The 24220-nt window shown below is 30.9% G+C and overlaps 1 protein-coding gene across 1 annotated transcript in view; it reads right to left on the reverse strand.

Annotated features, from left to right (window-relative positions):
* Nucleotides 1-10984: 10984 nt before the first annotated feature.
* The window catches only part of LOC139520293 (tripartite motif-containing protein 5-like), a 46799-nt gene continuing 33563 nt past the window's right edge, over nt 10985-24220 (reverse strand). Inside the window, exon 2 of the mRNA XM_071312808.1 lies at nt 10985-12839. Coding sequence (XP_071168909.1) covers nt 11143-12828 — 1686 coding nt within the window. The 5' untranslated portion in view covers nt 12829-12839 and the 3' untranslated portion in view covers nt 10985-11142. The remainder of the gene's footprint in view (nt 12840-24220) is intronic.

Genomic DNA, 24220 nt, shown 5'->3' on the forward strand with positions numbered 1-24220 from the left:
TTTCCTGGGTTTTTTTTATATTGAAAAAACACGGGGTTCATGTATGTTATGTTGAAGTATCAGTTGTATGTTAATTGAATGCACAAAAAATTAATAAATGTACTACATAATAAGCCATCAAGTTTACATAAAAAATTACCTTATTGTGAAATGCAGTGGACATTTTTGTTATATAGTTGTCAATCATATTAAGTAGATCACTAAAACCAAAAGTTAAAATGGTTGGACACTGTTATAACCAAAACAATTAGAAACAAAAGTAGATTTGTCTTATAATTGTATAATTTTTAATGTTTACCAACTTGGACATAATGTTGTGGTGGGAGTCTTGACACTACCATGTATTTTTATTATCAATATTTACAAATGGAGTTAAAATTTGAATCATAATCTATAAGGAAGGACTGATGTATTTTTTGTATCTATTCTGAAAAATGTCAAAAGTATGGAGAACACTTTTAAATTACACACTGCATGGGTTATTAGGAGTACTCAAAATTTGCAATGTTTTCTCCACAAACAGATACAAAAATATAACAGTTTTAAATATAAAGGTCATCTTTTATTAGTACCAAACATAGAAATGTCAACAAAATTTCTTTCAATATTCATGTAGTTGACAAATTCTGCAATTTCATTAAATCTTGATTTAAATTAACTGATTTTCCAAGTTACATTAAACTGCCCTTTTTAGCTTTTCTTCGAAACTTGAAACAGTACAGCTAAATTATGGACCTGATATAAATAATTAAAATCAATTTACAGGTTTGAAATATTTTCACAATTTCAATCTTGAATATGAATGGAATTTTAATGACACATTAAAAGTATTCTTTTTAGGATTGAAGTTCATTGTAAGTTTTGTTGATCAAACCAATCTCGTTATTCATAGAAATTGTAAAAAATATTTCACCCATAGCCACTATTTGAGACATCTTTGTTATTATTGTAATTTTTCAATAAAAGTTGTTTCTAATATATGCCTTAATTTACTTATACAAAATCTTCATGGGAAAAGTTGAGATCTGACTTATAAGTCTTCATAACCAAAGTTGTATGTTGGTGAAAATTATTCATGAATTTTACAAGATGATATGATGCAAAATACTTGTTTACATGTGATTTGTACAATAGTTATAAACATAAGAAAATGTGGTTTGGTTGCTAAGGAGACAACTCTCTATCCAAGACAAGATGAATCATCATGATATATTTCCTCAGATACTAAGATTGCCAAAATGAAGATTTTTGGACCAGATACAGTATGAAGATTTACTATGCTTTTTTCACACATAAAATGATGAGTATTTGGTCATTGTGCTATTTTTTAGCTATAATTCATGCAAAAATGCCTATGTTTGCATGAATTGTTAAAAAAACACATTTTTATTTTTGTAAAAAAAAAGATATAGAACCAAAAATATATTGATTGAGTACTGCTATTGTATAACTTAAGATAGCAGTATACATTGAGCCTTAAGCAAATATCACAGTGCATCCTTTGACAATCAGACTGGAATAAAAAAAAAAGGTTTATTGAACAAAACAATGAACAAAAATCAAGTATAAAATACAGTAAAAAGGGACAAACATTAGACTTATATAGGCTTCTGACTGAGTCGAGTACATATGGTATTTGAAGAACATATTTACTTGATGCAAACCCTCCCTTGACAGTTGACACTTTTGGTGTTACAGGTTACTAGCCTTATGATGAAGGTTAATTAAAATAAGCCCAGCACACCTAATTTGTGAACTGTTTTCTTTTAATTTCAAAAGAGAAAGCTAATAGACAAATTAAAGCAAAAAACAAAAAAAAAGGAAATCCATTTAATATGGCAGACAGCAACCAAACACAACCAGTCGACATAATGAACATGTTTTTGAGTGCTCAAACTGCACTATAACATTAGACACAAAAACATCTTATATAATGCTGGATTACACAAAAGTGTTTAAATCATCTGCTCTTCTCTGGTGTTTAAAAATTGTACAGATTTGGTGTCACAATATCTCAGTAGCATGGGTTAGAATCTCGGCATGGGAAGAACAAAAAAATTGCGAAAGCAAATTTACAGATCTTACATTTTTGGGTTGATGTTTTGAGGACTTGCATGTACATGTACAATATATACAAAAAGTTAACTGCTATTGAAACAAAGGCAAAAATCATAGTGCAACAAAACATGTTTATTACAGATATAATAACAATAAACTAAAATAACACTTACCACTACTAAATGATTAGGAACTTTCAGGAACTAATTGCAGCTACTGTCCAGGTTATGTTAAGAAAATTTTCACCTCCAACTGATCTGTTCAGTGAAGAGTTTTTACCATTGAAATGAAATGTGAACACATTCCAATCTTTTGGCAGACGTGAATATTTTCATGTGGCATTTATACCTATATCCAAGGGTACCTATCTATACCTGGTGGTGATGATACACAGTGATAATTAACCATTTTTTTCTTCTTTTTGTTTAATTTTGGAAAAAAACATGGAAATTAATTAAACTTTTTTTTCAGAATTTTGGAAAAAATGATTTTGTAAATTTTTAATTTTTTTAATTTTTTTTTAGGTTTTATTAAATTTTAAAGAGAAAAAAAATTTAAATATTTAATTTTTTTTTTTAATTTTTGAAAAATTAGATTTTTTTGCAATATTTTGCATATATAAATTTTTTAACTTTAAAAAAGCTAACTTTAGTTGCCTTCGTCCATGCAAGCATGGACTAAGTTAGCCTTAGTTGCCTTCGTCCATGCATGCATGGACTAAGTCTGTTGTGTTAGTCCATGCAAGCATGGACTAAGTTAGGGTTAGTTGCCTTCGTCCATGCATGCATGGACTAAGTCTGTTGTGTTAGTCCATGCATGCATGGACTAAGTTAACGTTAGTTACCTTCGTCCATGCATGCATGGAGTAAGCTTAGTTTCTAAGTTTTCATGTTTACAGATCATGAAAAGATTTAGTCATACTATCAAGTTTTTGCAATTTATTTCTTAAGGTAAGTTATAATGCACAATATGTATGTAAAACATAATTAATAGGTTGAATATGAAAAAGACAACTAAACAGAAAAAAAAGGTAATTACATCAAATTAAAAAATAATTGAACTAACACCATGAAATTTAGAGGTAAGAAGAAATGGAGGTTTTCTAGAATTGATGTTGATTTCCAGTTTTATTTAATACCTTGTTCTGGTGAAAAAAATCCCGATGACTTGTTTTTACCGGTTAAAGTAATGTTAGTAAATATGTTGTAGGCATTTTGACGGTTTCGATTGATACGCATGTACTTTTCTTTCTTTAAAAGAGTGAATATATCTATCGCGAATGAAGAGTAATCAAACAGTCGACTAAAGTTCATTACCTGAATCCTCGGTAATTTATTTCTTAAAAAGCAAAAAGTGCTGAGTTATGTGTTTATCACACATCCGCGACTCGGAAATTATTTTTTTTCTTGACACTCAATTTCTTATGAATTCCATTAAATCAGGCAAAAGATACATCAACTACATTAAAAAAAATAATAATAGGTCCAGTTTTTGGACAGTTGAAAACAATACGTTGTTTAAATTGACAACTAGAGTGTTAATTGGTTTATTGATATGGCGGTTAAAGAATAACATCGTAACAAAAATATTTTGACATCTTAATAATTTCAAAGAAAATGTAGCCTGTCAAGGAACAGCGTCACCCAGAAATAATTTTGAGCTTGGCGAATTAGAAAAATTAATTACAAAACGGATATTTTTCTGACGTTTTCAAAAATATTGTTTATTATTTATAATATGGCAAAACCTGAATCCATATTTTGTCAACGTTATGTGTTTATGACCCAAAAAAATGTATATGCAGAGAGGATTTTGTGTGTACGTTCTTGGGCGGAAACTCCCAACCACAATGCAAACAATGAATTCAAAAACAGTCATACTCAGCAGTTTGCTTTAAAAATTAAATTCTACTATGGTTTCAAATGAACTTTGCTTCCACAATGGATCAATACCTCTACCGGTAGACTGAGAAATGCAATTTTTAAAACATTCTGTTGATAAATTTAGTAAAACATATAAAACAAGTAGACCTTAGATCGTTCAAAACTATTCTAATAAGGACCCTTTTTGTCGTGCTGAAATTGAATATTAAATCGCGTTGTTTAGTTTGTGATCAATCTTAAAGGAGGTAACCTATAAAAATAGGCACCAAATTTTTTTAAATTAACAACATGCTTTATGTGCATGTTATTTTGCTTCTGTGCTACTTTTTATAATTTAACTGTAGTTCCATGACATGTCATTATTGCATAATGATATTTTTTGTAATAAAAATAATAATATAGGTGAACAAGAGAAATAGCAGGCAATCAAACCAAACGAGATAAACAAACCCATAAACAACAAAAATCAAAGTAATTAAATCTCATTTACTAATATTTGCTTCTATGTTTCCTATTTTTAAACCGTACCCTTTAAGCTAGAGTATTTTAATCTTTTTTTGCTATGCCAGTTAACACAGATACGTGCATATAATTTCTATTTTATAAAATCGATAATGATTTATGAACAACAGCATTAAACCAACCGCACATACACAAAGTTATATTGTAAACATATGTTATTGCAAAAAGTAATGCATCATATACAGGTTTTGCAACATGCTAACGTCTTCAGGCTGACGGACATGTTTAAATTGTCGAAGTACAAAATCCCGTTGTTGTTTCCTCGTTGCTAATTTTTCTCTGCTTCTAACTTTCAATGAATAACACCATAGGTATGAAGAGTTGATATAAACAAGAAAATTAAGATTATATCATAAAAAAAACAGAAAAAAACAAAATTACTCATTTCTTAAAATGTAGACATTAGTACGCTATATTGGAAAATAAAGTGCTACTTGTATATGTAAACCATTCAGTTCAGGTATAAGTGGATTGTATTTCAACCTCTGTTTAGTGTATACAAGGGTCTAGTATTTATTCAAAGAAAACTCATACAATCAGTGTTTCAGGAGTGAATAAGTCGATCCATGTTTACCAAAACTGAAATTTGAATCCAGTTGCACAAATGGAATCATCTTCATACTATAGACCCACAAAACTACCGCTTACGTCACCTGTTTGCAATACTGATCAAGTACATCTTTGCACCAACTGATTCTTCGCGTATTCAACCCTCCAATGAAAATAGAAATAGACAGATACAAAAACTTTACTCAATAATAATAATGAGAATAAGGAAAGTACTGTTCACGGTTCAAGCTGTCATTTTAACCCGCAACAGAACCATAGGAAACTAACCATCAAGCAAATTCTATCTCGTCCACACAACTCTCCAGGTGTGTTGCTGTACTTAATATCTGGGTTAATACCAATACGATAGATTAATCGTAGAATATTGAGATATTGATACAAGTAATTTTTACTACCCGAAACTTTCACAGAGAAACAAATTGCTGGAGGCAGTTATATCTAAAATCAGTACAAAGCAGCTCAAGATTTAACCTTGCCAATCAAATAATCGGTCAACATAATCATCAAGATATTTATCTACCTTTGGAGACACCATATTCTAAACTTATTTTTAATCAATATCTTGAATACTTTAGAATAATATAATTTGGAGAACATTCGCAATCAACTAAAGACTCGTATAGAATACCTATTAAACTAGTCTAAGTAAGTTGAACTTGTCTATTTCAAACAAATCGTTCAGCACCAAGTAGATTCAAAATGCCTTTTATGTGGAGAAGATGACGAATATCTGGTACATTTTCTACTCATCTGAACCTTATTAGAAACAAAACAGCAGATAACAACCAAAGATATTGAAATATAGCTATTTAAAACTTGCTAATTAAAACAAGAAAAGAAATCCTTTTCAGTAGTATGCATACTATAATGTATTCCAGATCTCTTATCCTGGTCTTTCTGAAAACAATTCCTGATATTGACAAGACTGATAAACGTCGACATCTACTCTATTTAATTGTAAGTATTGTTTTAGTTTAAATAACATTGTTGTGTGATTTTATGTGGGTTTAACGAGGATATCTCCACTTCTTTATTGGATGTGACGAATAAGAATACAAATACCACATACTACAGTTATTGTTGAACAATGGAGTTGACCGACATTCGGATTCAGAAACATGCATATAACTATATTCCCTCCTGCCATTCCTGCAATTCCTTTGACAGCGCAGGATACGTGAATAAATAAAACGTACTACCATAGATCTGCAGTCAGCACAAAATGTATTGAAAGACATGTGTATTACATATATGACTTAAAACTACAATTAACAAAGTTCCCGAGACGTGTCAATCATACGAACATATAGGGCCATACCTATTTGCTAATATTGTCATAGGTAGGTCATGAAATTGCACAAAATGTAAGTTTCTCTTTAAAAAAAGCTGAATTTTTTTTTTTTTTTTTAAATAAATCTCTTTTCATCGGCAAAAGGTATTTTTGTTGTAAATATCATTCGAAAGAAATAAACCTAACAAACAAAAAACAAATGAGTTTTTGCTTTGTGTATTATTTATAGAAAACTTCGCTTATTCCGATGCAGTTAACGTCAGTTTCATGTTAACCCACTTTCAAAAAGAAGGTAAAATTACAAAAAATGCCAAACTCCGAGGAAAAATTAAAAGGGAAAGTCCCTGTTCAAATGTCAAAATCAAAACTCAAACACATCATACGAATGAATGACAACTGTCATATTCCTGACTTGGTACAGGTATATTTTTTTAAATGGTTAGCTAAACCTCTCACTTGTATAATAGTCACATAAAATTCCATTATATTGACAATAATATGTAAACAAATTAAACAGATACAACAGGCAAAAATGTCAAAATAGGGGTACAACATTCAACATTGTGTTGTAATCCTAATTACTATAAAAACACACAGATATGTAACAAATATGTTTCTTGTGTTGTGTGTCTCTTTGAAATCACAATGCAGATTATATAGGATAAGATTTTGCGGCCGTTTTGTATACACACAATATGCTAACAAAACTTTAAAACTCTTTCAGTTTATGAAACCAAACTTAAAATGGAGACTGTTGCTTTATGCCAGAAACACATAAAATATTCCCAAACTAATCAAAAAATGTTATAAAAAGCTATTATACAATAAAATTAAAACTTTATAATTTTTTACATAATCAACTTTGACATATTTTGTCAGGACCGATGCATAAACTACTCTTCTAACCGTCCACCGGCAGTTGTATCGACCCATTGCTAGCACGGTGTTTGTTTTGCCGTTTGTCCTACTCACATGAGGTCACATTAGAAATTGAAAATAACACATGCAAATTATGTATCGCCTCACCAACATTTACCAACAATTTTTTTTTGAACAGTTGTTATACATCATGGCAGTACTGAAACACTTATGATTGTTCACAATGGTGGTATCGACAAAGTGTTAGTAAATGCACACACACATCCAGATAAATTTTCTTTTCTTTAAAATAATCTCTTAATCTGTTCACAGCTGTTTGTCTGTTTCAGTTCTTGACATAGTGTACAGAGCCACTTTAGCTGCGGAAGAACATATGCTGACCTGCATACGTCTGTGTGATTTTTAACATTTTGCTTTCGACGGGAGATTATTTAATTTGCTTTATGGTTTGACACCGGTTCTTCCTAGTAAGAAATAAACTATTATTTAGATAATTAAAAAAATTAGGTTAAACTATACATCAAAATACAGTAACCAAAAATTTGTAATGTTAACATGACACGCATCGTAACAGTTCATTTTATTTTAATAATAAATCATCGTTTGATAACACGAACAGCCAATACGACCTATATTTTAAGGAGGAAGCAGATGTTGAAAAAAACAATATTTTAAATCGTTTCCGTGTATTCAAAGAAGACAAATTCCATTTCCAAAACCCTAAAGGAAACAAAACCAATACTGCTAATAAATTTATCCCAAGATAAAGTTATGGTAGAATCATAAAAAGTTTGAAATATGTTTAAACACCAACTCTTCCCACTTAAGCATCAATAGGCAATTAAAAAATAGTAAATATAGTTTATATAGATTCGCTTTTTGAAACAAAAAAAATAACCTCGAAACACTGATAAAACCAAAATAAAGGTTTTGTAAGTAAACGAAAACCAATAAAGGCTCACATGAGCTTATTCTGCAAACTATTTGTGATAAAACACAAAATGGATAAGGTCATTTATTTTCTACAAATGAATAATAACATTTCATTAATTACGTGCATCCTAACCGCTTTTCTTAAATTATCTTAAGAAGAGGCGCTCAAACAAAAATATTTAAAAGCTGGGAATGTAAAAAAGCGTAGACATGTTAAGATCTATATCACACATATACACCAATTTTTTTACAAAATATTCAAAATCAGAGGTCAACTTTACCAGAAGAAGATTGACCATCGTTACTTGATATATTTTCATTTATTAACGAGGACAATAACGCTGATGAAGTAATGGAGTTGATGCCACGATGTCATTAATTTCAACAAAATTTTGTTTTAGTTCAGATTTATTATGATGTGAATATCAAATATTATATCGTATTTGAGCATTTTTTACTTCTCTTTTGACAGAAGTGTCGTTGATTACTTTGTTCAAACAAAACACATATTCATTTTTCTTGTTGGTTAAATCAGCATTTCAGAAACACTACGGAATCAGATAAAGGGCGAAGTGACCGTGAAGAAGAGTCACCAGTACTACTTTAACGAGACCATTTGTTATCAGTTGAAGTTTCAATAGTTGTAGTTTCTATTGTTGTCATTGGTACATTTTGATTTGGAACTATTGCATCTTGTGATTCGTCAATTGTTTCATACGCTACATCAAACCGGCGAATTTGAATATTTATGCGATTTACATGTATTATTATTGTCGCCTTTGATTTTTCCGTAAATCTCTCATCCGTTTTATCCGGTTCGCTTCCGTTAGGTGTCCGTTTTATGCGGTACTCGTCCGTCGGATGTACGTTCGACATCCGTTCTGTCCGGAACGTTTCCGTTTCTCGTACGTTGCATATCCGGTGTGTGTACGTTATGCATCCGTTACACGTCCGTTTTATTCGTTCAGTACATCAACGGACTCCCAACGGATAACAATTTCGCCAACGGACAACTTTTATTTTCATCCGTTAGGCGTCCGTTCGTGCTATCTGGTAAGGTGTGACCGAGGCTCTACCCTTGAAGTATTAAAACATTAAAGTTGAAGAATTGAACTTGGATCGAGAAATTTCAACGTGGCAGTTAGAAATGTAAACTTTAAGGAACTGAATATGTCAAGTGTCAACTTAGAACTGCAAATTTAAAAAATTGTAAAGTTGGCAGTAAGAAATGTTTTAAAAAGACAACAAACATGTACGATTGGTAATTGATAAGGTTTTCAAACATTTTACACAAATGCCTGCATAGAATTATTTTTAATATCATCCCGCTCCCCTCGTCAAACTACATGTATGATACTCATGATATCGTCTGATGTATACATTTACCAATTACGTTCTATTCCCTATTGTTATATGTGGACCTGGTATATTGTTATATTATAGTTCGTTTCTGTGTGTGTTACATTTTAACGTTGTGTTTCCGTTGTGTCGTTTGTTTTCTTTTATTTTTGAGTGGGAATTCACATTACTATAAGACGTGTCACGGTACGTATCTATCCCAAATTCATGTATTTGGTTTTGATGTTATAATTGTTTTTCTCACAGGATTTTGTGTGATGCTTAGTCCGTTTCTGTGTGTGTTACATTTTAATGTTGTGTCGATGTTCTCCTCTTATATTTTAAGCGTTTCCCTCAGTTTTAGTTTTTTACCCCGATTTTGTTTTTTGTCCATGGATTTATGAGTTTTGAACAGCGGTATACTACTGTTGCCTTTATTTATAGTTGTGTTTTTTCCTTGCATGTGTGTATCCTAATGAATGTTTGAGATTTTAAACTCGACAAACCCGTGTTTCCTTTTTATTTTCAAAAGACCAAGGCATAACCATCTATGGAAACTGAAAAACTAAAAATTTTATAATGAGTTTACAATTTGTTGATCTGAACCTGACAAATTTATTTCATGCAGTGTTTCAGAGTTATTATATAAAATCTACAACAGTTGTCTCTCTTCCTGTAGATTTCGCTCTGTATGATTGTACAAAAAATTATGCGTTCGTATTGACTTATGTTAAATGGGATTTTTTTTTATGTACTGTTTCATACTTTTGTTCGCCTTTGTACTTTATTCATTCAAGATATGAAATGATCGCTTACTAGTATGTTATAAGTAGGAAGCAGGAGTTGCTGAACTAGTTTTTTTCTGATAGACTAAAACAAAACTATATATATATATATACTGTTATTTCGGTATGAACACTGTTTGGCATACATCATGTCGATAATTATATTTTGACATTGCAGAAGGGCAAGATTGATGCTTATAAACACTTTATACCATGGATACGCATTTCAGTATGCATGGTAAAACATATTTAACCGTAGTTGATCGACATGAAATAAGCTTTAAAGTACCTGTATCCCTATTTTTGACATTTTTTACTTTTATGTCTGTTTGTTTTGTTTACATATTGTTGTCAATATAATGCAATTGTATGTAACTTTCATACAAGTGAGAGGTTTAGCTAGCTATAAAACCAGGTTTACTCCTAATTCTGTATATAATAAAACTGTCTGTACCAAGTCAGGAATATGACAGTTGTTTTCCATTTGTTGATGTGTTTGAGCTTTTTATTTTGCCATTTGATTACTGACTTTCTGTTTTGAAGTTACCCCGTTTCTTGTACGGATAGCACATACAGTAAATCTTTTCCGTTCCATATTTAACAGGAGATTGTGAAATACAATCCATTTGTCTACTATGTAATGTACTTGCAATCTATATATAACTGAACTGTAGTTTTAAGTTGTGTTTCACTTTTATATTGACACACAAAAAATGAAAAGACAGTGACAACTGATCTTTATGATAAAATAACTTCCAATAACAAATATTTGGAGTTTAGTGTTTAGTTCTTGTTGAATTTACACTCACAAATAACAAACATATTCCACACTACCACACGAATTAGTTGTCCTCATTTTTCATTAAAAAAACATCCACAATATTTAAAAGGTAAGCTTATACAAAACAGCAGTTCCATTATAATTGGCGACTAGAAGAGTGTCATTTTCTTTGTTAATAAAAATACTATGGGGATCGATGATTCCATCTTTTTTCCCCAGTATACGCCTTCCCTTTTTCCCATCTGGTGTAATGACGACTATACTGTTATTTTGACGATCTGCAACGTAAATAAATGAATGTTTATCAGTGGTCAAACCCCAGGCACTTTTCAAAAGTGATTCATCTTTGAAGTCCCATATTTTTTTCCCTGTTAAAGAATAACAGCTTACTGTGTTTTTTTTAGTATGATATAACCTATCCATATATGTTGTGATATAGCTCCAATAATGCATTGTCTGGTCTTCGACTAAACGAACAGTAGATGTGTTTGGCAAGTTCACCACTATAACACCTTTGGAGTACTCACAGTATGAGAGTTTGTGGTCTTGATAGGTTAAACCAACGCTAGAAATTAATGTGTTGATTGTTTTCTCAATTTTCTGCGACGTAATATTGATGATCTGAATAACTCCAGCTCTTCGAAATGAAACTGCTACGGTTAAGTCGTCGATACATGCTACATCAACAGGATATTGTATTGATGTATTAATTACACTCTCCGGTTTTGCATCTTTAGTTAGAATGATCAATTGATGTTCGACGAAGTTTGCAAATATAAATTTACCAGAAGGGTGGATTGAACAACCAGTAATTTTCTCGGGAATAGTCATTGTTTGTTGTAGCGTCAGTTTGATATCATGAATAAGTCTTGGTATTGCAACTGGCTGTCTTAGTATTTGGGCTTGCTTATCTGTTTCTGTCTCTAATACAACTAATGACGATTTATTTTCTGTCAGGACTGAACCAAATTTTTGAATAGATAGAATTTTTGATAATTCGTCATTAATATCATAACTAATAAAAACTTGTTGGAGACTTCCATCATCTGACAAAGACTGCAGATATTTCTCTTTCTTTTGAATTTCCTCCTCTAGGATCTTAGCTCCCAAAAATGTCTGAAGGTTCGATGCATATTTCCTAATTGAATCCATTTCATTTTTCAACTCACACACATATTTATAGTTTTTAGTTACATTTGTGATGGCGGTTTCTATTTGCCTGCTTATATCTTTTTCAGTAGCTTGCAATTCCTTAAATGACTGTTTTTCTAGGAGGTCCAGGTGTTTATTTATTTCATCACGAATCTGTGTTATCTCGCTCAAAAACTTATGGTGTTGGTTCTGGATTGAAGTGAGGTTCTGTTTACGGTCACTGATGACTTTTTCTGCATTAGTCATCACATCTTGAAGCCGCTGTTCCATACTTTCCAATAGAGAAGATGTCTTTGACGTAGCTATGACCTCTTCTAGCGATAACAGGCCAATGCAGTTTCTATGGCTAGAAGAGATACACAACGGACAACATAGGCTTTCATGCTGAGGACAGTAAATCTGGAACTTTCTATTGTGATCTCGACAGTGTTGCTGTATACTGGATATTGAAGACGGGAGCTGTTTGTAATATTCAACTGGAATTACCTCGTGATTTCGAGACGATTTTAAAGCATTGTGGTAGTTCAGGCACTCGGAACATAGACCTTGTTCACATTCAGGACACCAATGTTCAGCGTCTTTGGTTTTGTGTTGAATTTCACATACACTACATGTAGTGCTACACGATGTTGCCATGGTTACTTTACCTGTATAATACAAAGTAAATATTAAACTTGAAAGATATTATTTATCTTATTTCACAGGATTTGGATCAACAGTTTGAAAAAATAAAAATAAAACGGTCAAAGTCTCAAATGACCGGCTTGCGACAATTGTGACTAAGCAAAGTAATTGCAGTGACATGAGGGAGAAGGATATTTTTTTCTGAAATATCTAACAAGTTGAAGAACACTAGAAAGACATTTTAATATAATATAAATACATATTAATGGTGAAGCAACAAACTAGTAACGATAGAGGAAACCAGCAGCTGACTTAGATCTTTGCAATAATCTTAACTGTCTCTCGTAAAGTTTATAATCAAGTAAAGCGTTACTTTACTTTGAAAATTTGCTAATCACAAAATAAGCAATTATTTTGTAAATTTTGCTGGAAAGAAACTTAAGTTCTCAAGAAATGCAAAAGTGACAAAGTCTGCAAGCAATTACATAATAGTAGATAAAATTTAGTATGTAAACAATCTGTCTGTGAAGTTCAGGAATAATTAGTGATAACTGTAGGAGGCGATGATTACACAACATTTGCACCCTGTTCCCTAAATTTGTACCAAAAATTACTTTGTTCTTAATCTGGGTTAATGAAAAAATATCCTCATATACTTTCATAAAAGAAGGTCACACTGACAACTTCAACATATATATGCAACTATTCTGTGAAGTTTCAGGTATCTGGATTGAAAATTGTTGGAGTTGAATATATAAACTATGTACTCATTTTCCCCAGCTCCGACATCATTACACTATAAGCCGGATGAACCTTTTCTTACCCACTCAAACATCAATATGAAAACATTGCATGACTTTATTGTTTTGTTCAGTTATGTTAAATAAATCAGTTTTGAGAGATTCTTGGAGTTACTGCTGATGTATAACTTTAGATCACAAATTTATAGTAGACTATAACTTTAAATATACATAAAATTCCATTGATTTGAAAGACGTTTAACACAATATTTTTATTAATCTAATCTTTCGCCTCTCTTTCACTAGAAAAAAATACCTATTTTGTATTTGTACAATAAGACGACAGTTGTTAATCAATGTTAAATCCCGTGAATCGAGTTAGAAAATACAAATCAAGGTTGCAAAATAAACCTGAATAATTCACATGAATTCAAAACGCATGAAAAAGGAGAAGGGCAAGATGATACGATAGGGTGAGCGTCAGTGTCTTACCATGCGTGCCCGCAATGCAAAACCACACTCAGTCATTTAGAATTTTTTTTTCTTCGATTTTGACATAATAAAATTGAGAATGGAAATGGGGAATGTGTCAAAGAGACAACAACCCGACCAAATAAAAAAACAACAGCAGAGGGTCACCAACAGGTCTTCAATGTAGCGAGAAATTCCTGCACCCGGAGGCGTCCTTCAGCTGGCCCCTAAACAAATATATACTAATCCAGTGATAATGAACGCCATACTAATTTCCAAATTGTACACAAGATAATACATACACACAGTTAAAAAAAAGATAATAAAATGAATGTAAGGTCATCCCGGTATGTGATTTAAAGTTATATACATGTTTCAAATCAGCAGTATTTCCTTGAACCTCTCAAGGGTCAAATTAGTTTATAAATAGTGTGTCCTAAATTGATGGACTTTGGAACTTTGATACAGACTGTACATGTCTCACTACGGTTAAAAAAGAATGTACTTTGTATATCTACACCCATAAAAAAAAACTGTTATACTATGATCTGGAGTCTATCGAAAACAACAAACCAGCAAATTTAATAGGTACGGGAACGATTTGTTGTGTCGAAATATTTGTCAAAACGATATTATGTCATCTTACTCGTATATCATTATTTTGTATCAGTATCGTTGCACAAATGTTTCGACTTTATTCTATGGATATGTAGATATTAATATACATATCAGTACAAATAAAAATAGAGAGAGAATTATTAAAGTTTGTCAAAATATCATTACCTGGGCATTTGTTGTTGGTGCAGGTAAACAACGAGGAAGTTCATTGATGATAACCAATCAGAAGATTACACGTTTGCATAGTAGCTTTCAAAAAACCTAACTTGTCTTTGTAGTTTGTAATTTTTATATATGACTGTATTCTTCCAATTTTTTGCTTAAAAAAAACACAAGGGATAAAAAAAATGTTTGTTCATGATCATTAAATTTGAAGCATGTTGATAATATCTAGGACATACGTGTAAACCTGCGTAACTTTTTTTCAAAGATCTTGATTTTTTTAATGGTTATCCTTTCTATCTGTTTTAATTCAATTACTATAGGATTACACGCCTTTTTAAAGGAATTTATTGATGAATAGACTCACCAATTCACTCACAGACGAATAAAAGTCTGACTTTTATTATACGTTTGTGAGTGACCCGGTCCAGTTTATACACAAAACAATTCTTTAAAAGTACTTATAATTCTTTAAAATTGGAGATAAGGAATATATTTTTTAACAGTCGTAACCTCTAGCACACGTAAATTGTATATTTGTGTCATTCATTAGGCCTGGCGCATGAATATATTTGTTGGCTAACGCAAAAACATACTCCGTAAAATTTGCTATCTGATAAAACATTAACTACAAAACTCTTTAAAATATTAATCAAACGAATGTGTAGTTAATGATTAACGTACAGTGAAAATAAATTCATCCACCGCCATCTTGCTAAAATTGGTTACGAAAAGAAGTTCGGTCAACTTCGTCTATCGAAAACAAAAAGGTCAATATCAAATACCGGAAGTTCTCTCGGCCAATCAAATTAACGTATTCCCGAATGTCAAATTATATAAGAAATATCACTTTATAACTTTTTAAACATATTAACTTTGAAGATTTTTCACAAGTAAATGATTTGTCTTCTGTGTATTGTAAAAAGAAGAACAAAACTATGAGTTCAGGAATCAATACTTGAAATTATAGAGAAAGGATGAATGATACAGTTTTTTCCTCAAGAATTTTTTTTCTGCCAGATTCAGGTTTTCAACATTTCTGTAATACAGTCACTCTTCTTGTTTCTTCACTACCAATTGAGGCATTTTTTCAAAGTGATAGCCGAAAGACAACTGTTGGAGGAAGACGTACTATCCCACTTGCAACCCCGTCTGGTTCTAAAATGATCAGTCTATTTAATAGTTGTGTGCTTTTATGCTAACTTTAAAGCCTGATTCAACCTAGCCATAGTTATCAAAGGTACCAGGATAGTAATTTAGTACGCCAGACGCGCGTTTCGTCTACATAAGACTCATCAGTGACGCTCGTATCAAAATATTTATAATGCCAAACAAGTACAAAGTTGACGAGCATTGAGGATCCAAAATTCCAAAAAGTTGTGACAAATACGGCTAAGGTAATCTATGCCTGGGCTAAGAAAATCCTTAGTTTTTCGAAAAATTCAACGATTTTGTAAACAGAAAATTTATTTTAAAAAAATGACCACATTATTGATGTCAACACCGAAGTGTTGACTACAGGGCTGGTGATACCCTCGGGGACGAAACGTTCACCAGCAGTGGCATCGATCCAGTGTTGTAAATAGTTATATTATAATTCAGTACGCCAGACGCGCGTTTCGTCTACATAAGACTCATCAGTGACGCTCGTATCAAAATATTTATAAAGCCAAACAAGTACAAAGTTGAAGAGCATTGAGGATCCAAAATTCCAAAAAGTTGTGCCAAATACGGCTAAGGTAATCTTTGCCTGGGATAAGAAAATCCTTAGTTTTTCGAAAAATTCAACGATTTTGTAAACAGGAAATTTATTTTTTTAAAAATGACCACATTATTGATATTCATGTCAACATCGAAGTGTTGACTACTGGGCTGGTGATAGTATTACCCTCGGAGACGAAACTTTCACCAACAGTGGCATCGACCCAGTGGTATAAATAGTTATCAAAGGTACCAGCATTATAATTTAGTACGCCAGACGCGCGTTTCGTCTACATAAGACTCATCAGTGACGCTCGTATCAAAATATTTATAAAGCCAAACAAGTACAAAGTTGAAGAGCATTGAGGATCCAAAATTCCAAAAAGTTGTACTAAATACGGCTAAGGTAATCTTTGCCTGGGATAAGAAAATCCTTAGTTTTTCGAAAAATTCAACGATTTTGTAAACAGGAAATTTATTAAAAAAAATGACCACTTAATGTTACAGTATGATAACTATTATTAATGCTTCGAAAAATAGGTAGTTCACAATTGCATAATGTTCATGAGATCCAACCCATGTTAAAAAGGAATCTTAATAATGTACTGAATTTAATGGAGTTATTGAAAATATATCCCTCTATTTTAAACTTTGCTCCCTATTTTTGTTTTACTGGAATTGAAAAACAAGATGCAAAGTATCAGAATATTGTGAATATTCTACAAGAAGATTATTGACATTTGTTAAATCTTTTAAGTTTTATTTTTGTATTGTGTATTGTATATTGTACATATTGTTTAGTTAATCTTTTCCTGTTTTGATGATAAATTGAAATAAAATAAGACGGTGCATTGAAACCATGGGTTTCATAAACTGATAACAGTAACTCTTCTTTTTTGAAAAAAAAATACATATATGCTAATGCTAATGTTTACCTGTAGCTATTGTTTAACCAGATTGAAACATTGACAATACAATATGGACATTTAAATTGACCAGTTGGTTTGGAAGATTTAAATCTACCTTGATGCTACCTGTACAGTTTTTTATTCACCTAACCAAAACTTTCAGCATGCTTTTTTCCTGAAGTATTTCTAATCCTATCACTTCACCTGTTTAATTGTTACTGTTGTAGTATAACTGAGATAGGTTTTTTTTTTAAACTTATAAAAAAAAAAATATGGTATCAAGGCTTCAATTTTTATCTTTGTTGAATAAAATGATATGCATTGAGTCTAAATTAGTTTATACAAGGTATGAATAATTCTAGAATATGACTACTTTTATTTGATAACTAGACACAAACTTATTTCATGTTCTTACATTAACTAAACACTGTGAAACTTTTCTCATGTTTTTTTATTAGAGAATCATAAAACAGGTAAAGAAATTAACATTGTTATAAGTCTTTTTTGTTATGGAAATGGATGTTTTCCCTGAAATAATTAATCATTCAAATGCCAAAAAACATAACATTTAGACGGAAAAAGAGAATTTTTTTACTGTCATTTAAAATTTTAGAAGGTGGAAACAAATATATTTTATCAGGGAATTTAATTGCATGTCATATAATTCACTACATTACCTCTTTAATGTTTTCATAGCCAAATACTATGAGTACTAAGATTTCTTGATAGTTGAAAAAAAACCTTTTTAATATCTCTTTGGGTTTTTAATGGGAAATAACTCAAAATAATTTGTTTTTGACATGTTCCTTGTACAAATTGTTAATGTATATTCTCTGGCCTTTGTTAGTCTTCTGATGTACAGTAGTTGTCGTTTGTTTATGTAATATATACGTGTTTCTCGTTTCTCGTTTTGTTTATATAGATTAGACCGTTGGTTTTCCCGTTTGAATGGTTTTACACTAGTAATTTTGGGGCCCTTTATAGCTTGTTGTTCGGTGTGAGCTAAGGCTCCGTGTTGAAGGCCGTACTTTAACCTATAATGGTTTACTTTTTAAATTGTTATTTGTATGGAGAGTTGTCTCATTGGCACTCACACAACATCTTCCTATATCTATTGTATGATTTTTAATGTTAGTTTCTTGTATATAATTCGGAGTTTAGTATGACGTCCATTATCACTGTACTAGTATACATATTTTTAGGGGCCAGCTGAAGGACACCTACGGGTGCGGGAATTCTCGCTACATTGAAGACCCATTGGTGGTCTTCGGCTGTGGTCTGCTCTATGGTCGGGTTGTTGTCGCTTTGACACATTCCCAATTTCCTTTATCAATTTTATCATATTTTTTTTTTTTTTTTTTTTTTTTTTAAATCTATTTTATATTTTTTCCATACATAAGTTATACATTCATATTAATTACACAGATTGAGTTTGCGTATAAATTATTCACAATATTCTACCAGTAAATAAAATACATCAAAAGTCCCCCAAAACACACTATAATCTACACAATAATTTACCTTTACTTATATAATTGACATTTTATTTTTTGTACTTTTAACACCTGGATTACATTGTTATGTGTCGGTCAGTGATTTTATAGGTCACATGCTCGACCTTGTAAATGCGTGTATTGTATATTTCTATAGTTGGATGTATTATTATGTTCTAAAAAGAAAAGGAAAGTAAGTACAAATTATTACGTCACTTACTAATGTATAAGATTTATTATAAGTTTTATTTCAGCTGCAAAATTTTCTTTTTTAGATGATAATGATTTGTCCATAGATTCAATTAAACTGCTCAGTTCCCGTTTTGCATATGCTATCAATTGACTGGAAGTAAAACTTTTAGACTGATATTTGATTATATTCCTACATTTCCAAATAATCCATTTAACTGTATTCATAATCGTATTAGTTATGACATTGTACTTTTTGTTGTAATCGTACATTCCTAGTATGATAAGTTCTTCGCTCAATGGAATATATACAGTGTTATTAAGTACATTATATGTTTTAAGCGCATCAAAAATGTGTTCCCAAACAACCATTATAATGTTACAGCTGTGAAAAAGGTGTGTGAGAGTTTCATTTTCAGTTTTACAAAAATGGCATTTGCCATTATTTGATTTGTCGATTCTAAATAGTTTTTGCTCCGTATAGATAATGTTATGAACAATTTTCCAGCTAATTTGATTTGCTTTCCTAGAGGACATACTTTTATTTAAATTTATCCAGATCTTTTTCCACGGTAATTCCGAATTATACTGAATATTCCATTTTATTTGACAGTTTGGAACTATATCTAAATTTAACGAATATTGGATTAATTTCAAAGATATCTCACTTGGGATTACTACTTTATTCTGTTTATCGTAAAATTCAAATGTATTTTTAATGTAATAACCATTTTTGGGGGTTCTTGATCAACGTGGACGTTTTTTAGTCTGTCCTTGAACAATTTTGGAATAGCTAATTTCAGCCTTGTCCATTCCGAGATCCAGTTTCTCTTATCTTTAAGAGTATTGTATATAAAGTTGTCGCTTTTGATGTTTTTCGTTTCTTCATCCCAAATATCTTTTATTGTATGAATTCCACTTTTTCCGAAGTTAGCGAAAAAAATAGGTTTTTTGTTGTATTGAATTTTTATGTTTCCAAAAAGTTGTTGGTTTAGGATATCGTTTTTATTTATTGGACTTTGTATACTTAAAAATTTTGACCACGTTTTAATTAACTCAAGATAGTATTTTGGAAAATTTTCCATTTGTAATCCTCGTAAGTCCGAACACTTTGCTAAAAAATTATCACAATTATATTTGATATCAAACTTCTGTAGCCACCATTTGGCTATTGTATTCCAGTTATCGGTTTTTGATCTTAAAATCTTTTGCATACTTTTGATTTGTTTGGATTTAATGAACGAGTGTATATTGATCATACCAATCCCCCCTTCCTCTACCGGTAAGCAACACACGTCCCTTTTAATTAAATTCACTTTTCCCTCCCATATAAAATTCCACATGACATTGTTTATTTCTTTTTTATATTTTTCAGGTATACCTCGCATTTCGATTTCGAACCCTATTTTAGATATAATCAATGATTTTAATATTAAGACCCTGCCCTTCAATGTTAGGTCACGAGATTTCCAAACCTCAAGACACGCCTTAACCTTCTTTATTTTTTCTAACCATATAGCTTCTATATCAACACTGTATCCATGCATGACTCCCAATGCTTTAATTGGTTCGCTTGACCACCTAATTTTTTTTATATTTTGGTGTTTTATTTTTCCAACGACCCAAATATACCCCTACAGTCTTTTCATAATTTATCTTAGCACCCGATGCTTTCTCGTATATTTCTAAAACCTTGAATGTTTCCTCGATTGATTCCTCTGTTCTATTAAAAAATAGTGTATCGTCTGCAAACATGTTAATCTTAACCTCTTTCTTTTCATTTTCTATGTCAGGGTGGGGTAAATTTATTCCTTGAATTTTCGGATTAGCCCTAATTGTGGCTGCCATCGGCTCTGCTTGTAAAATGTATAGCATCGGCGATATTGGACAGCCCTGACGGATTGATCTAGAAATTGGGACGTATCTTGATTGAAAACCGTTAGTCATTAAACAAGTTTTAGCATTTTTTAGTAACATTTTAACCCATTCCCGAACATTTTCCCCAACTTGAAATTTTTCTAAACATGCATCTAACCATTCCCATTCTGCATAGTCAAAAGCTTTTGTTTGATCAAGAAAAAGGATTGATCCTTCTTCGTCTTCCATATCTATAAAATCGAAAATATCTTGCAGCATTCTATTAGAATCAAAAATATTTCTGCCCTTAACAAACCCTTTTTGATCTGTTTCTATAATAGATGGTAGAACTATTTTCAAACGTTCAGCCAGAATTTTTGAGCAAATTTTATAGTCTACATTTAATAATGTTATAGGTCGCCAGTTTTTAATATCATCCCTCTCCCCACTTTTATATAATAGGCTTATCATTCCAAGTATCTGCGATTCGGAAAGTGTTTTATCAAAAAAGGTTTCTTTTAATATTTGCGTAAGCTCATCCTGTATCAAAAACCAATATTCCTGATAAAATTCTGCAGTTATGCCATCTTCCCCTGGTAATTTAATTGCTTTGAAAATTTCATCTTTTGTAATTTCACTATCACATAACCGTTTTTCTGCTTCAGATAGAGTTTTATTTACATTATATAGTAATTTTTCCCCAGCCTCTCTATTACAACCACCCGAGGTAAAAAGTTTCTCATAATATTTTAATTGTTCACCTAAGATTTCATTAATATTATTTTTGTATGTGCCATTTTCGGCTTTTATTTTTGACCATAGTTTTTCTTTTCCTCGTTTTTGTTCTAATCTGAAAAAATAATTTGTGGATTTCTCACCTTTTTCATACCAATTTATTTTTGATCTTATGCGTGCTGCTTCTGCTTTTTGTTCGTAATATTTATATATATCATTTTTTAGTTTTTCAACCTCATTCAGATTTTGTTGTGTTCCATCATTTTCTAACAGATTTTCTAATTTATCTTCCCAATTTTTAATTTCATTTTCATTTAACCTAAGTTTCTTTGAAACAGTTGTTGTTATGTCCTTTATTTTAGTTTTTGTTAAATCCCAGAACTCCTTTTTATCTTTAAAATTATTTATGTTAAGTTTCCAAGATTTCCAGAATGTTTCAAAAGTATTTTTGAAAAGGTCGGTTTTAATTATACTATTGTTCATTTTCCAATAACCCGGGCCTCTTTCTGGTTCGACGATGTTCATTGTAATTGTTACGCCGTCGTGATCGCTGAAGGGAAAATAAACAATTTTTGCATTGTTTACTCTACAATCGATATTCTCACTAGTGAATATATAATCTATTCTCGAGTATGATTGACCCCTTGAAAATGTATATTGTTTTTTGTTTGGATATCTGAGACGCCAAATGTCCGTCAGTTCATTTTTTTCAATGAAATTTTTTAGTTCATTATTTCCCGCATCTTCACGTTTGGGCATATGTTTTCTATCTAATTTCCTATTTAGACAACAATTAAAATCTCCCATAACGTAATTCACAATATCATTTTCTTTATCTATTTTTAACTTATTAAAGAAATGTTTTCTTTCTATGCCATTATTAGGGGCGTAGATATTAAAAATTCTAATAGTTTCGTTTGAGTCTAATTTGAATTCAACTATCAATTTCCTTCCCTCCGCATCTTTATATTTTTCAGTGATGTTTATATCTAAATTTGGTTTCACTAAAATTGCTATCCCTTTGGAAACGGAAGTCCCGTTACACCAAAAACTTAACCCTCCCCATTCTTTTTTCCATTCATTTTCTACAAATTTTGTACAATGAGTTTCCTGCAAACATATAAAATCAAAAAAAAATTTCTGACACCACTGGAATAATGCATTTCGTTTTGACTTATCTCCCATACCGTTTACGTTTAATGAAACTAAACGAATAGACATACTTTATGGGAAAAAATAAATATGTATATTATTGTCTTCAAAATTCTGAATATTTAGTTTGCTATACAGTTCACCGATTTCATTTATGTAATACAACATAATAAAAGTCCAACATATATTCAATATATTTACAACAAATGAATTTGCATGTACACTTACAATGCATTTTTTTTAGAGTTATCTCCCATACCATATATTTCATATATAATCATTTTTTGCCTCCTTATTTCACCAACAAATACACATATTTGTATCACTAACATAATACAGTTCAATAATTTTCCAAAATATTTACAATAAATGCAAGATTTTGCATACACAATAATAGCATGGATTTTTTTTTAAATTTTATCATATTGAAATATCAAAATCATATTTGAATGAACTATTTTATTTATAATCCTCACTTTACAAATATTTTGGATAAGTTTATTCATATATTTTCACTGTATCACTTGATTTTATTACATCCACAGTATTGAGTTTTTATTTCAGTTACATGTATATATTCCAATCAAACAATTTTAGACCCAGAACGTTATAATGATTACTTCCAATTTCACATTCATATTATCCCAACATTAGGAATATTTTGGAATATTTTACTTTTTCATTTCACTTTATAACTACATTAGTCTATATCCACTTTATGAATTTAACATTTTGTTTCATTTCCATGATAATTCCAATGATATATATTCCATTTAAACAGGTGAATAACTCCTATAATATATCTCAAAACTTATAATGAATGTGTTGCAATTATTTCTCTTTCTTGCATTCAAGTTTGATTTTTTTATAACCTTTTAGATAACTTATTCCACATTTTGCAAATTGAATTTCCTTCAGTGAACACAGTATTTTTTTCCACAAAAATCCTCTTATAATAAATTTTATTATTTAAAAACAGTTTTAATTTTCATGCATATTAATATGCAGTTAACAAAATATTTTAATGATTAAGATTTTTTGGTAAATTTTAGAAATATTATCAATACTGGGGATTTAAAACAATAAAAACCTAAAAATATTTCTACCCTTTCAAATTTTTGATGGAATAATCCTAGGTAAAGAAAAATTTCAGGAAAAAAGCATGCTGAAATTTTGGGTTAGGTGAATAATTTTTTTTACAGGTAGCATCAAGGTAGATTTAAATCTTACAAACCAACTGGTCAATGTAAATGTCCCAATTGTATTGTCAATGTTTCAATCTGGTTGAACAATAGCTACAGGTAAACGGTAACACCCATAGTCAACCTACTGTAACTGTTCTTTTTATCTAAATAACTATTATTAATTTTTTTATTAG

This window comes from Mytilus edulis, chromosome 4, assembly GCF_963676685.1.
Source record: "Mytilus edulis chromosome 4, xbMytEdul2.2, whole genome shotgun sequence".
In the NCBI taxonomy this organism is placed as follows: domain Eukaryota; kingdom Metazoa; phylum Mollusca; class Bivalvia; order Mytilida; family Mytilidae; genus Mytilus; species Mytilus edulis.